This window comes from Vipera berus (assembly GCF_964194415.1).
Source record: "Vipera berus genome assembly, chromosome: 3".
Lineage (NCBI taxonomy): Eukaryota > Metazoa > Chordata > Lepidosauria > Squamata > Viperidae > Vipera > Vipera berus.
Window position 1 is genome coordinate 143,477,108 of NC_138204.1, and position 13,931 is coordinate 143,491,038.

The 13,931-nt window shown below is 50.5% G+C and overlaps 1 protein-coding gene across 1 annotated transcript; it reads right to left on the bottom strand.

Annotated features, from left to right (window-relative positions):
- Positions 1 to 1,227: 1,227 nt before the first annotated feature.
- On the bottom strand, positions 1,228 to 13,696 carry FOXF2 (forkhead box F2; the record flags this gene model as incomplete). The annotated part of the gene is made up of 2 exons (XM_081325935.1): positions 1,228 to 1,403; positions 12,667 to 13,696. 2 exons carry the CDS (start codon positions 13,694 to 13,696, stop codon positions 1,228 to 1,230), a joined length of 1,206 nt encoding a protein of 401 aa, XP_081182061.1.
- Positions 13,697 to 13,931: the final 235 nt, after the last annotated feature.

Consider the following 13,931-nt stretch of genomic DNA (forward strand, 5'->3'; position numbering starts at 1 on the left):
CAACTGACTCATCCTTGGAACCATTCCCACGAAATGAAACGGGCTTCCAATCTTAAACGCCTATCGATTTTCGGAAGGTTTGTGTCGAGTCCGAATCCAACCTTTTTTTTTTTTTAAAAAAATGTTGCTTTTAAATAAAACACCTAGCCGTAAAATTAAATGAAAACCAAAAAACGCGATGCGCTTGGTCTTTCGAAAACGCGGGGCTTGCAAAAGAATATAGGGGCAGCCTTAATTAGGGAGCTGCGGAAATCACAGCCTCCTTCGCACACACACACACACACCCGGAATCCTCTCTGGAGGACTAGAACTACAGCTCCCATCATCTTATAAAATAAAGAGGATGGGAATCGTGACCTAACTTCTCCGGAGGACCCGGGGCGGAAGAAAGGTGTGCGGGGGCCCCCCCCAAAGAAGGCTCAGGGAGTCCGCAGCCCGATCCTAAACAGGCATTTCCTTCCTGGGGGGGGGAGAGAGAGAGAGAGAGAGAGAGAGAGAGAGAGAGAGAGAGAGAGAGAGAGAGAGAGAGAGAGAGAGAGAGAGAGAGAGAGAGAGAGAGAGAGAGAGAGAGAGAGAAAGAAAGAAAGAAAGAAAGAAAGAAAGAAAGAAAGAAAGAAAGAAAGAAAGAAAGAAAGAAAGAAAGCACCTCGGGAGCTCTTTCGGGCTGGGGGTCTACTAACAGCAGCCTCAAAATTCGGCGCCCACCATCCCCCTGGAGCTGACTGCGAGGAGGAAGCCAGAAGGGGGAAAAAAAACAGCCCGCCCTCCTGTGCAATTGTGAACGCGTCTAAGGTAAGGCAGCAATCCTGTATGGGGTTGGCCCCCTCCCCTGGAGAGGGCACAGAGGGGTTCTCTGAGGGGATCCCCACCCCTCCGCCTTTGCTCTTCTGCAAGGCATCAGTCCGCGGATGACAGGGAGGCTTCACTTGAAAGGACCAGGAGGAGGGGAAAAAAATCAGGCGTTAAACGGGGCCCGGCTGGAACGAAGCTCTGGTTTCGACTGCGGAGGATCGCGCTGCGCGAGTTCCGCAAGAGAGAAGTGCTTCCATTGGGCGCCCGCCTTCCTCGGGTTAGGGAGCCGGGGCCGTGGGGGGGGGGTTATTCCGTGTCCTTCCCGCCCCCCCCCCCCCGCTGGATCTCGGAGCGCCTCTTGCAGCCACCCACCGCCCTCCACTTGCGTCCGGCCGGGCTGCTTGGCTCCTTCCGCTCCGCCTTCGGAGTCCGCGTTTACATCACACAGGGCTTGATGTCTTGGCAGACGGTTTGGTGGTGGTGGTGGTGGTGGTGGTGATAGTAAGAGCTGCTGGCTGATGGGTGGAAGGACGAGATGCCGTTGAAATTGAGGACGAAATCCTTCCGGTCGCAGACTGGGCTGGGGTGGTGCTGGTACCGAGGCAGGCCCACTGCGGAGAGAGAAAGAAAAGGCGAGTCCAAGGACAAGTTCGGGGAAGGGAAGGGGAAACAGGGAGATGGGGACAGCTGTCCTGGTGTAAAATGGAGAGATGGGAATTTTTAAGGTAAAGGACAGGAGACGGACACCCCCCCCCCACTTCCAGGTCTTCACTTTTGGAGAAAGATCCCCGGAGTCTGAGGGCCACTCACTGCTCTGTGTTGGCTCGTGTCCCTCAAAACGTCCAAAACCCACCTTCAGAACCGGATTAGCTCTGAACCAAACCTTTGCCAATTACCTCCTTTGCTCCCCGAACTTCTAATTGTAACAGAACTCTGCCAGCTTGAATGGGGGATTCAGGTAGGCGCCACCAGCCATACCCTCAACATATTTGGCGAGCAATCTTTTCTGACTCCCCTTGAACCAATTTCTGCCTAATGTTTTTGGGTGTGTGTGCGCGCGCGTCTTGGAATCAACCCTTGACTCCTGGCACCTGCCTGTTCAAAATCCCTGCAGTTTTTTTGGCAAGATTTTGGAAACAGTTTGTCGTTGCTTACTAAATTCTCAACCTTTTCTTCACCGGAGGGGGAGGGGAGACCCCTTTAACAGTGGCGTAGCGTGGGTTGTCAGCACCCGGGGCAAGGCAAGTAATTTGCGCCCCCTAACCCGTGGATTTTAGCACTCGAGTCTCTTCCACTAGATTAGTTAAAGAAACCTTACCCCCTAAGCACATGTATTGTTTGTTATGAAAATACTGATGTAATTAAAGTAAAATGCATCTAATGCGCCCCCCCAGATGTTGCACCCGGTGTGGCCAGCCCCCCCTGCACCCCCCACGCTACGCCACTGCCCTTTAAATACATTTTATGGCTACAGACACCCAAGGCTTAATTCAAGATTTAAAGCATAACATTTCTTCTAGCCTTCGAGGAACCCCCCCCGGGGGGGGTGTCCCTTCAAGGAGACCCTGTGATGACATTGTGCCCCTCCCCCCCTCCAGGGGCCTGTGGCCGACTCTGGGTTGAGAACCAAGCCTTACTTCCTATGGCTGAGAGTGAATGACTGGCCCAAGAGCATCCAGCTGGCTTTGTGCCTGTCTCCCAGTTCTAGCCCAATGCCTTTACAGCTCACCAAACACTCTCTCTCTCTCTCTCTCTCTCTCTGTCTCTCTCTCTCTCTCTCTCTCTCTCTGTCTCTCTCTGTCTCTCTCTCTCTGTCTCTGTCTCTCTGTCTCTCTGTCTCTCTGTCTGTCTCTCTGTCTCTCTCTGTCTCTCTCTGTCTCTCTCTCTCTCTCTCTCTCTCTGTCTCTCTCTCTGTCTCTCTCTCTGTCTGTCTCTCTCTCTCTCTGTCTCTCTCTCACCAAAAGACCTGTTTACTTTGTAGGGTTAGATTTACACTCCTGGCTTCTTTCTGTAGATCAAGACTGCATGCATAGCAATCCTCCCTTCATTTTTCCGTACAACAGTCCTATGAGATAGGCTGGGCTGAATGAGAATGACTGGCCCGAAGTCACCCACTGCCCCCCCCCCCCCGCCAGGTGCTTGGGGTGGAGTTGAACCAGAGTTTCCCCACTCGTTGTTCAGCACCTCTATCGCTTTTCTCTCACTTCCCTGCATCAGCCCCTCACTGGCACTACTTGGCAGGAGAGGACTTTGATAGGGGGCAAAAGCTGAGTACTAAAAGTGAATGGAACATTACTCCTGGCCATGGCATGGCAGGGCAGGGTTGGCTGGCCGGCCGGCTGGCCTGCTCTTCATTACAGTGAAGAGGTCACCAATCAAAAAATGTAACCCAACACCTCCAATTTCTTGAATTCTGCCCTCAGGCCTCCATTCAGCCTTTAAGCAGGCTGGCTGGGAGGAGAGTCAAGCCAATCAAAGGCCCAATCAATCAACCAATCAGTCAGAGGCATTTGGACTTTGCTGTCTGTTTTACTTAAAATAAAATTAAAATGAACCCCACCAAAAGGCAGTGGGCTAAACATCCCTTTGTTTTCTCGTGGCCAGCAAAATCCCCCATGCTTGCCGCTCAAGGTAACAATAATGAGGGAAACGGAGAGCAAAATTTATTTCCTTCTGTACTAGTTAACCACTCCAAATTTCACACCGGGGAGAGAGGAGTGAGCAGGCTACAAACATACCGGTGGTAAGTTAAACAGCATTTGAAAAGAGCAGCATGAGTGGCTTAGGGGCAGACAATGCTGGTAAGAAGACACAGTGGGATGGAGAAACTAAAATGTTTCCGCGCTCCACTCCTCCACTCGCCTTCCTTTTTTTGTTTTCCACTACAGCGCCACAGGCCTTGGCTGAAGTTAAAACATTTGCCACAAACCTCTGAGCAGAAGGTTTTCAGAAAGCCCCCAAACTCAAGAGGAGCCATGAAACTCGCCAAAGGGAATCTTGAACTGGAAGTCAGCTGCCCTGATTTCCTGGGGTGGGGGCAGCTCACCATCTGTTTATTCCTAGGAAAGCCCTGGGCTTCTTGCTCTGACCTCTCCTGGAAGGAGGCCTCAAGGTTTCTGGAAGAGGTTTGCCAGTTGCTTTCTTCCTACAAGCTGAGATGGAGTGCCTGGCTGGCCCGGAATCATCCAGTTGGCTTCCATGCCTGAGACTGGACTAATTTTAATTTAATTCCATTTATATCCCGCCCTTTTCCGAAGACTCAGGGCGGCTTACAAGCTTAGCAGTAGCCTTCATTCTATGTATATGCCTGCTTATTAGGGCTTTCACACACACACCCCCAAGCGGCATTATTACAAAGTCAGCTTAATTGCCCCCAACAATCTGGGTCCTCATTTTACCTACCTCGGAAGGATGGAAGGCTGAGTCAACCTTGAGCCTGGTGGGATGCGAACCTGCACTAATTGCAGGCAGCTGGTGTTACTTAAGGAGGCATTAGCCCACTGCTCCACCAAGACTAGAACTCCATTTCGCCTAGCTTCTGCTCCGATGCCTTTAACCACTACAATAGGTGACCTGGCCTTGTTATCTTGGGAACCCATCCCTGAATCCCAATTCATCTCCAAGTAGATGGCTTGGCTGGCTTGGAATGATGGAACTTGTAGTTCTGACACCTCTGGAGGGTTACGCAGTTACAGAAACCCCTGCCGAGAGAGAGCGTGCGTGCTTTATTTGGATCCTGTTTACACAAGTAAACTCCATCGAGTTCAAGTGGGTGAAGCCAAGGTAAATTCATAGAGGCATTCCGTTTCATTCAATTTTATTTTTTATTTTATTTTTTTTAAAAAAGGCCAAGGGCATGACAATCATTATAGTAGTTCTACATTCGTATGCCAGGCAAGTGGGAAAAGTAGGAGATGTTTCAATGGCTGTGCGGCAACTGGGTGGAATCCCGCTTGCACCCATTGCCTGAATCACTTGGAGCACAAAGGACCAGTCTGGCTGCTCGAAATATCTCCTGGTTCCAGCTGGCTAATTTTAGAGCTGGGACTTCATCCAAAGGAAGTTCCAAGGAAGTTCAGCTGCATACAAACTTCCAGTCCAAATGCAAACCTATGTGCCTTTTCCCTTCAAAGCGTGGCCTTATTTCTTATTTCTCCACTTGGCCCTTCTAGTTCTGTCTGGCCTGTTTGCAGCCACAAGGCAGCCTTAAGCTTTCTGTTGGAAAGCTATCCGCTTTAACAATCAAGGACGTTTCCTTCCTTGATCAAAGGCTGTGCCCACAGTTCGCCATTCTTTCTCCTTAAATGGAAGCTCTCTTTTTTATGAAATCGCCCAACACGGATGCTTAACGTGGGTATGGGCAACTTGGATTCAGAGCCACGAGGCCACCCTATCAATAATGTCTATTCAGAAGTAAGTCTTAGAACAGTGTTATCAGTAAGGGACTCTCAGACAGAGCAGGGATGCAATTTAAGATGAGCTGTTTCTTTCCTGCCTGAATTTATTTACTTTTTTTTTTACTTACGTATACACATGTGCACACAGGTACCCAACAAAGCTGTGTGTGTGTTTTGTTTCTATGCAGCAAATTCAAGGTTGACTCAGCCTTCCATCCTTCCCAGGTAGGTAAAATGAGGACCCAGATTGTTGGGGGCAATTAAGCTGACTTTGTAATAATGCCGCTTGGGGTGTGTGTGAAAGCCCTAATAAGCAGGCATATACATAGAATGAAGGCTACTGCTAAGCTTGTAAGCCGCCCTGAGTCTTCGGAGAAGGGCGGGATATAAATGGAATTAAAATAAAATAAAAAAATAAAAATATACAAAAACGAAGAATTTAAGATGGGATCCAGATTCTAAAAAGCAAGATGTTGAAGCCCCCCCCTCTTCCCCCCCCACCAAAGCTCAATTTGGGCCATTTGAAAGGTTTTTCTCCTCTCCAGATTGGGAGAAAGACAGAATCAGATACTTCCACCTTGGCCTGCAGGAACGGTGAGTGTATTCAGTGAAGGACCTGGGAGTTATTTATTTCTTTATGGCCTCCAGAACCACTTTTTTTTTTGGCTGGTCCTAAAGCGAGTTGCAAAAGGGAAGGAATAAGAAGAAACCAAACAGCCCGAAATGAAAACAAAAAGTTGGACACCAAGCAGCAGAATTCTGATCAATCATTTGGAAGAAAAGGTGCAGGGTTTAAAGCGGATTTTCAAGAAAGGACCCCATTTCCTTTTAGGGAGATTATTTCAGGCTTAAAGGTCTTATTATAAAAGTAAATAAATCTCTCGCGCATTCGGCTGATCTCTACACTTCCTCCCTTCCCCACCCCACCCCACCCCCTCTCAAATCCTGATTTCAAGATAGGCTCCGGTTACCACTTGTGTTCGTGGGGTATTAACAGCACCCGGATTTTGCACTGGTGCTGCTTCTGCTTATAACCAGAGCCTCTCATTTTTCGAGCCAGGGTATTCGAGGTCAACGCAGCTTGGATGGATTTCCTTCAAGGAACACTTCGCTAGCTAGCGCAGGATCTCTGGTGTCCAGAGATCAGCTCCGAGCGATCAACCAAGCGAAGGCTTGGGGGAGGGGGGGAGTAAACAAAGGCACAAACAAAGCCCTACTTCCTGATTTTAGCGCGCGCGCGCGCGCACACACACACACACACACACACGGGCGTTTGCGGTATAGATTTCCTTACAATGAAATTTAACGACCTGGCTTGTTCTGCTAAGGGGACGCATCCACAGGCTCCTGTTCTTGAATCCCACAGGGAATCCTTGATTTCCGTCTGCTTTCCTTTCTTTCTTTCTTTCTTTCTTTCTTTCTTTCTTTCTTTCTTTCTTTCTTTCTTTCTTTCTTTCTTTCTTTCTTTCTTTCTTTCTCTCTCTCTCTCTCTCTCTCTCTCTCTCTCTCTCTCTCTCTCTCTCTCTCTCTCTCTCTCTCTCTCTCTCTCTCTCTCTCTCTCTCTCTCTCTCTCTCTCTCTCTCTCTCTCTTTTCCTTTCTTTATTCCTTTCCTTCCTTCCTTTCCTTTTTCTCTTCTTTTCTCTTCTTTCTTTCCCTGGCAAAAGCCTGGGAGACCCCAAAGGCTCGGCGACGCGGGCCGCCTTGCGCTTTTTAACCTGGCGGCCAGTCTTAGTGGAGCCAAAGGCGACTGGCTTCCCAAAAGGCAAAGGGTGTATTATATAGGTTGCCTGGCTCTATTTGGGGATGGAATTCGGCCTCGGTAGAGAGGCATGATATTTTAGCTGGCCAGAGACGTGAATTTCTAGGCATCTTCCAGGTTCTTCTGTTCTCTCACCCAACGGTTGAGCATCTAAGCTCCTGGGAGCTGGAAAGCGACGGGGGTCGAGTCTTTGTAATCAGCTACGGATTACCAGTAGAAAGGGCCGGAAATGGTTTCAGCTGAGTGGCCGGGGGTGGGGGGGTGGGGGAGATACGCCCTAGAAAGTAAAACGAGTTTCTGAGAGCTTGCGAAGGGTAGCCCATCCATCCATCCAACCATCAATACGGACAATCAATACGGCCTGCGGGGAAGACCGGAGTTTTGCCTTTCTCCTTTCCTTTCAGACCTAAAGAGATCCGAAGAGTCAAACTGACATTCTCTCCTTCCTCCGATTCGCCGTGGCTCCCCCAGTGCTTCAGCTGAGATTTTGCAGCGTTTCGAGAAGGCCACATGATGCTTTCCAAAACCTGTTCTCCATTGTTCCTAACCGGTGTCCAGTCAGGTCAAGTAACGGTTGAATCTCTCTCTCTCTCTCTCTCTCTCTCTCTCTCTCTCTCTCTCTCTCTCTCTCTCTCTCTCTCTCTCTCTCTCTCTCTCTCTCTCTCTCTCTCTCTCTCTCTCTCTCTCTCTCTCTCTCTCTCTCTCTCTCTCTCTCTCTCACACACACACACACACACACACACACACACACACACACGTTCCTCTGTTCCGCCTCTTCTGTGCTCCGGATCCGGTCCTTTTGCTCAGCCCATTTTCTCAAAGCAACCGCTTCCCTGGATTTCCGCCCCCCGCCTTTCTAGGCTCCTAGGCAAGCCCGCAAGCAACTCTGATTTAAATAGTTCGGCTTGGATTAAGGGTGTGCCAAATAAATAAATAAATAAATAAATAAATAAATAAATAAATAAATAAATAAATAAATAAATAAATAAATAAATAAATAAATACATAAATAAATAACCCGCCCAACTCTCCCTTTCTTCCTCCTCCCCCCCCCCCGACCTCTCTAAGCCTCCGGAAAAAACGGGGTCTCTGGTTCCAGCCTTGCTCGGCCTTCCTCAGGGCTAACAATTCTAGAGGTGAGGGTGGAAGTTTTACCAACTAGATCGCACTTAAAAAAAAAACGATGGGTGGTTTGCTGTAAGGCTCGCAATTGGGGGAGAAAGAGAGGGCGTGTGTGTGGTAAATTCCCCTCCAGCCTAGAAAATGGCCCACCTAGGGCTCGAAATGGCGAAATGTCCAGTGCGAATTTTCCGAACGGCTGATTTCGATCCCATAGTCAAGAGTTTGGAAACTGGGTGACAGGGATCTCTCTTGTCTTCTCCAGGGCGGTAGGCCTTGAGGCTGGGAACTGGTTCTTTCCTAGGCAGATCTCCTCCGCTCCGGACCCTTCCCATGCGACCTTTCACCTATGGCTTTTTTTGCAGAGCCCTGTCAGCTCCACACTCCCAAATCCTGCCCTCGCTTTTAACGATCCCAGTCTTTTGGAAAGCCTCGTTGGTTTAAATAGGACTCCTTTTTTCTTTTCTTTCTCCCCCCCCCTTTTCTTTTCTTAGTAGCCCTTCAGGAGATTCCACTACACAGAATCTAGAACGCCCGTCGTCTTCAAGAAAAATAATAATAATAATCAAGAAAGTCCGCTTGCTTTTTTGAAAGCACCTTCGGGACACCGCGAGGTTGAGGTTTCCAGTCGACAGGAACCACAAGGTTGTGGCTGCTAACTCTGAAAGAATGTTGATCTTTTGCTTTCTTATTATATGTAGGCATTAGTTGTCTTAGGAAAGCCGGCTAGGATAATTAAAAAGATCACTTCGTCTGAGAATTACTCAGTTAAAAGGTTACCCGAATTTGGGGGGAGGGGTGGGAAATCCATTACATCTTATCTAAGTAAAAGAGTTCACACTCAAGAGTTCACACTTCAGGTTAAGCAGGGTAGATTTCCTCCCCTAAATACACACATGCTCGCGCGCGCGCGCGCACACACACACACAAGAAATCTATGTTTAAAAATAGGAAATAGGAAAACTCTGGGGTCCGTGACTTCTTAGGGATGGATACAGGGCTTATTTTGGAGGATCTATAAGTGATCTCAGGGAATCCCTTTCTGAGTATCTCTGGAGCAATCGTGCCTCGTGGAAAAAGCTTTTATTAAGCTCCTGAGCTAGTGCTCATTTCTCGGAGAGCAAACCTCGTGAAGACCACGAGGCTCAACTCGGAGTAAATACTGAAATCTTATCTTATCCCCTCTGTTACATCTGAGGAGCCCAGAGATAAGCAGCAACTCGGCCGGTGTAGAAGCCATCAGGAATGAGAAGGCTTATCCAGAGTTTGAGGCCGGTTGCAGGGTGGTTAAACCAGGTTAGGGATCGGACTACAACTCCGTCTGCTCCTTAAGGAGAGGTGCCCAGTCACGAATTGGTGAGGTTATTCTGATTGCGGCCCTTTAATGATCAAGAAAAAGGAGAGAATCGAAATCTTGGTACTTAGGAAGGTGCGGAGGAAGAGAAATCGCATTTTTACTCAGCAGCTGCAGTTCATGTACAATTCGGGTCGGAGCATTTTGTTTGTGTGTGTTCATTAAAGTCAACAATCGCAATTATATTTAGCTCTGCAGAACTGAGGCACTACGAACTGCACGGAAAGAGCCAGGAAGAAGAAGAAGAAAAAAGAATGTTTTTCAGGCTCCTGCCTTAAAAATCGTATTCCAATTCTACCCTGTCGCTTCTGCTGTTGTTGTTAATATCAACCTTGTTGTTATTACATCAGTTTTAAGAAAGATCTTTCAGGAACGGATGGTTTTCAACCCCCCACCCCCCAGTTAAAAACAAATGCGCTGAGATCGGGAGGGCAGTTGCAGGAAAGGCTTCTGCCAGCTGATTGACAGCAGGTCGCCGAGGAGAAAACCCAAGCCGTGGACAAGGTCGTCTGCATTTGTTACTTGTTGAAATTCCCATAAAATTGAACAAGACCTCGCTCTCATCTGGGTTAAGTCAAGCTCCAGTCCCCTTCGGTGTGGTCCAGCCCAGACTGTCTTTGTTTAGTTAACCTCCGAGACCCACGTTTAAAAAAGGTTATTTGGAGAATCCATCTCCTCCTCCTCCTCCTCCCCTCCCAATCCCAGCTCAACATCTTTTACCCATTTCGGAGCCTTATTTTCTCTCCTCTCTCTCTCATTCTTCCTCTCACATTTTTCAAGGCCATTTAAAAAAAAAGCAACATATTGCGAAGAGAAGATCTCGGCAGTTCTTTCCAGTTATAGTAATAACCCGAGCACCTTCTTTTGTATTTTGGAAGAAAATGCGGGAAAAACAACAACAACAACACCTCGGCTCCTTCTCCTATAACATCTGCAGAACGCGTCGCAATTTCCTCCCCCCTCCCTTTTTTCAATTAGCCCGGCACAACACAGAGTATTTATTTTTTTATTTTTATTTTTATTTTTTTAAAAAAAGCATACACAAGAAATTTAGCGGTTTCTCCCTCTGGGGAAGGGAGAGAAAAGATTGTTCAACCAAGCAAAATTCTGCCGGGGGAAATATAGTAAAGCTTGAGCGCTATCTACGTAGGAACACACAGCCTGGGAAGCAAGGGAAGGCTGACTGAGGGGTGATTTCAGAGGGAACAGAAACAACACGATCCCGACGTGTACCGATCCCCGAGAGTCAGGAGTTTAAAAAGCCTACTTCGCCGCTATTTGGAAGCCTCCTTCGGCGCAGACGTCCGCAGGATGGCAACCTTAAACAACCCAGACGCAACAGCCACTCACTCCAAGGGACCTGGGGCGGAATCCTTCATGATTTATTAACTCCCGGCGTCTGCATCTCTCTCTCCCCGCGTGTGTGCATCCCGCCTGTTTTTTTTTCCCCGTCTCGGCCTCTTTATCCCTTACTGACAAAGGGAATCTCGCAGCACGCTTTCCTACCCAGGTTTACTGGGAAGAACAGCGTTGAATGAGAAGTCGTCGGGCCGCATTCAGTTTCTCTCGTGTGTGTGTGTGTGTGTGCGCGTGTGCGTGTGTGTGTGTTTTACCTCGGCCATTCAGCCTTGCCTGAAGAGGCGGCTGAGGAGCTTGGCACGGTCCCCGGGGGAGGTTAAGAAACACCAGGTGCTCGGAACGGCAGCCTTTAAGACTTGTCCAAACTGCAGGCGTCTTTTCGCTCTGGGATGGGAGTGTGGGTGCCAGGAACAGTGGGGAGAATTGCATCTAATAAACATCGCCTCGCTCTGGCACTTTCGTGTGGAGAAGCTGCTGGATGCGACGACCTCGTCGTCGCCAAGGGGTGGTTAATGAACTTAAGATTTGGATCCAGGGTGGAACGAGGTAACTAACAATGGAATTCCAGACTGATCTTGAAAATCCCAAGATGCCTCGAGGCTAGACTGCAGATGTATATTCTCTCCTTAACCCAGTTCTACTCTCCGCAACAATCGGCCTGTTCCTTTCGCCCCATTCCCCCTCCCCCGGAAAGCCTTTGCTTTCTTACACCAAAGCTGGTGTTTTCTCTGAAAACATCTGTACTGGAGAAGGACCTTCCCGGCTTGTTATCTGACAGCTACAACTTAACTTGAGCAGGGCGGGGGGGGGGAAATCTGTGTGTTTCTTCCCCTCTTCAGCACTCAGGAGAAAATTTTGTGATTTGGGGTTGTTTTTTTAAAAAAAAGAAATGTACCCTAAATGTCACTTTGAGGTGTGAGAAACCACGCAGTTCCCCTTGAACAGACACACACACACACACACACACACACACACACACAGCCCTATCAAGTCAATTACTCGAACGCAGTAAAAAGAATCTAGATAAAATACTAAAGGGCAGCATATACAAATCCAACGTTCCTATCCAAGGTCCCGATCTGGCTGCGATTCTGAGCACCAGTAAGTTTGATTAGGATCGCAGCCAGATACTCTCAGATTCCTCTCTTTCCTTCTCCCCCCCACCCCACCATCCCACGTTAGGACTCGTTTTAGAAGCGACTCACTTCCTTCTCTCTATCCCCTTCCAGAGTGCAATTCTTCAATCTATACACAGTGAGTATACAAACACCCACAACTGCCGAATTTTACACCCTCTGACTTAAAGTACCCCCTATATATAAGTGACGCTGGCTGCCAAGTTAGTACGCCGAGAATACCCTGCACACAACAGATTGCGGGCTATGGACTTCAAACTCAATTTTTTTCTCAACAGGATAGGACCAACTATAAGATGGCCATTTAAAGTCGCAAATTTCCAAACGTAACTGTGGATGCCTGGAACTAGGAGCAGGGAAGGGAAGGGAAGGGAAGGGAAGGGAAGGGAGGGCTGTCCTTCTGGGCTCCAGAGGGTCAGACTGATCCCACGGAACCAGCCGTTCCCATTGCTTGGGGCGGAGGGGTGGGGGGGCAAGGCAAAATTGACTCGCGGATAAATTGTTCCACAGAATCCTTTCAATTCAGCGAGCTTAGCCTCGGGGCTTCAAAGTATGCGCACGCCTTTGATTTCTGCCCGCCTGAGAAGCGAATCTGACTCGGGAAAAACCTTCCGCGGGGGGGCTGGTGGTTTCTTCCCAGGTTCCCAGGAAAGAGGCCTGGTTCAGCCTCGGAAAACGAAGCAACTCGCTTCGGGGCAGAGAGAGGGTGAGAAGGAGGGAGGGAGGGAGGGACGGGGCGGCCGAGGTACCTGAGAGGTCTTCCCTGCCGTTTTGGTGCAGGTAGCTCTGCTCCAGCGAGTAGGAGGCCATTCCCGAGTGGATGCCGGCCGGGGCGGAGGCGGCGGCAGGCGGCGGCGGCGGCTGCAGGGCCTGCTGCTTGAGATAGGGCGAGGCGGCGGAGGCAGTCCAGTGTCCGGCAGGGCTGCCGTAGGGCGAGTGGCACTCGATGGCGCTGGCCATGGCAGGTGAAGAAGGCACCGGGCTGCTGCTGCTGTCCGGCCCGTAGTCCGGCCCGTTGGACGGCACCGGGCAGCTGGCCATGTACGTGGAGCCCGGGTTAGGCGACATGTGCGGGACGTGGTGGGCGTCGTAGGCAGCGCCAGCCTGCATCACGTCCAGGGGGTTGTAGCCGCTGGGGTGGCAGCCCAGAGGCGCGGCCGGGGGCGCCTGGAAGTCGAAGCCCTGCGGGAGGAAGCTCAGCCCGTTCACCATGCGGTGATACATGGTGGGCTTGAGCGCCTGGCACTTCCTTCGGAAGCCCCGCGGGCGTCGTCGGAAAGAGCCTTCCTCGAACATGAACTCGCTGGCCGGGTCGATGGTCCAGTAGTGGCCCTTGCCCGGCCGGCCCAGCCCTTTGGGGAGCTTGATGAAGCACTCGTTGAGGGAGAGGTTGTGCCGCACCGAGTTCTTCCAGCCTTGGTAGGCGCCGCGGAAGAAGGGGAAGCGGGCCTGCAGGAACTGGTAGATCTCGCTCAGCGTCAGCCGCTTGGAAGGCGAGCTCTGGATGGCCATCACGATCAGCGCGATGTACGAGTAAGGCGGCTTCTCCGGACGCCGCAGTCCCGAGCTGGCCTTCTTGGTTTTGGAGGGCGCGGACGAGGAAGCGCAGCCGCCGGAGTGGCTGCCGCCTCCGCCGCCTCCTCCTCCTCCTCCGCCGGGGGTTGTAGAGGTGCTGCTGCCGGTGCTGGACGTCTCCAGGGCGGAGGGAGGCAGCGGCGGCGGCGGCTGGTTCATCAAGGCCGGGCTGCGAGGCACCGGGGCCCCGATCTCGGAGCTCATGGAGGCTGCTCCTCCTGGTCCACCTCCTCAACGGTCTGGCAGCGGCGCCCTGAACATCTCTGCCTCCTCCCTTGCGCAAGCTTTTCACTCGCTCCCGGTCTCGCTCGCTCGCTCGCTCTTTCACACAAGCCCAGCGCCCCTTCCCTCCCTCCCTCCCTCCTTCCTCTCCCTCTCCCTCTCCCGTCTGACCCCCTCCTTCTCTTTCTCCTCCTCCTCCTCCTCCTCCTCCTCCTCC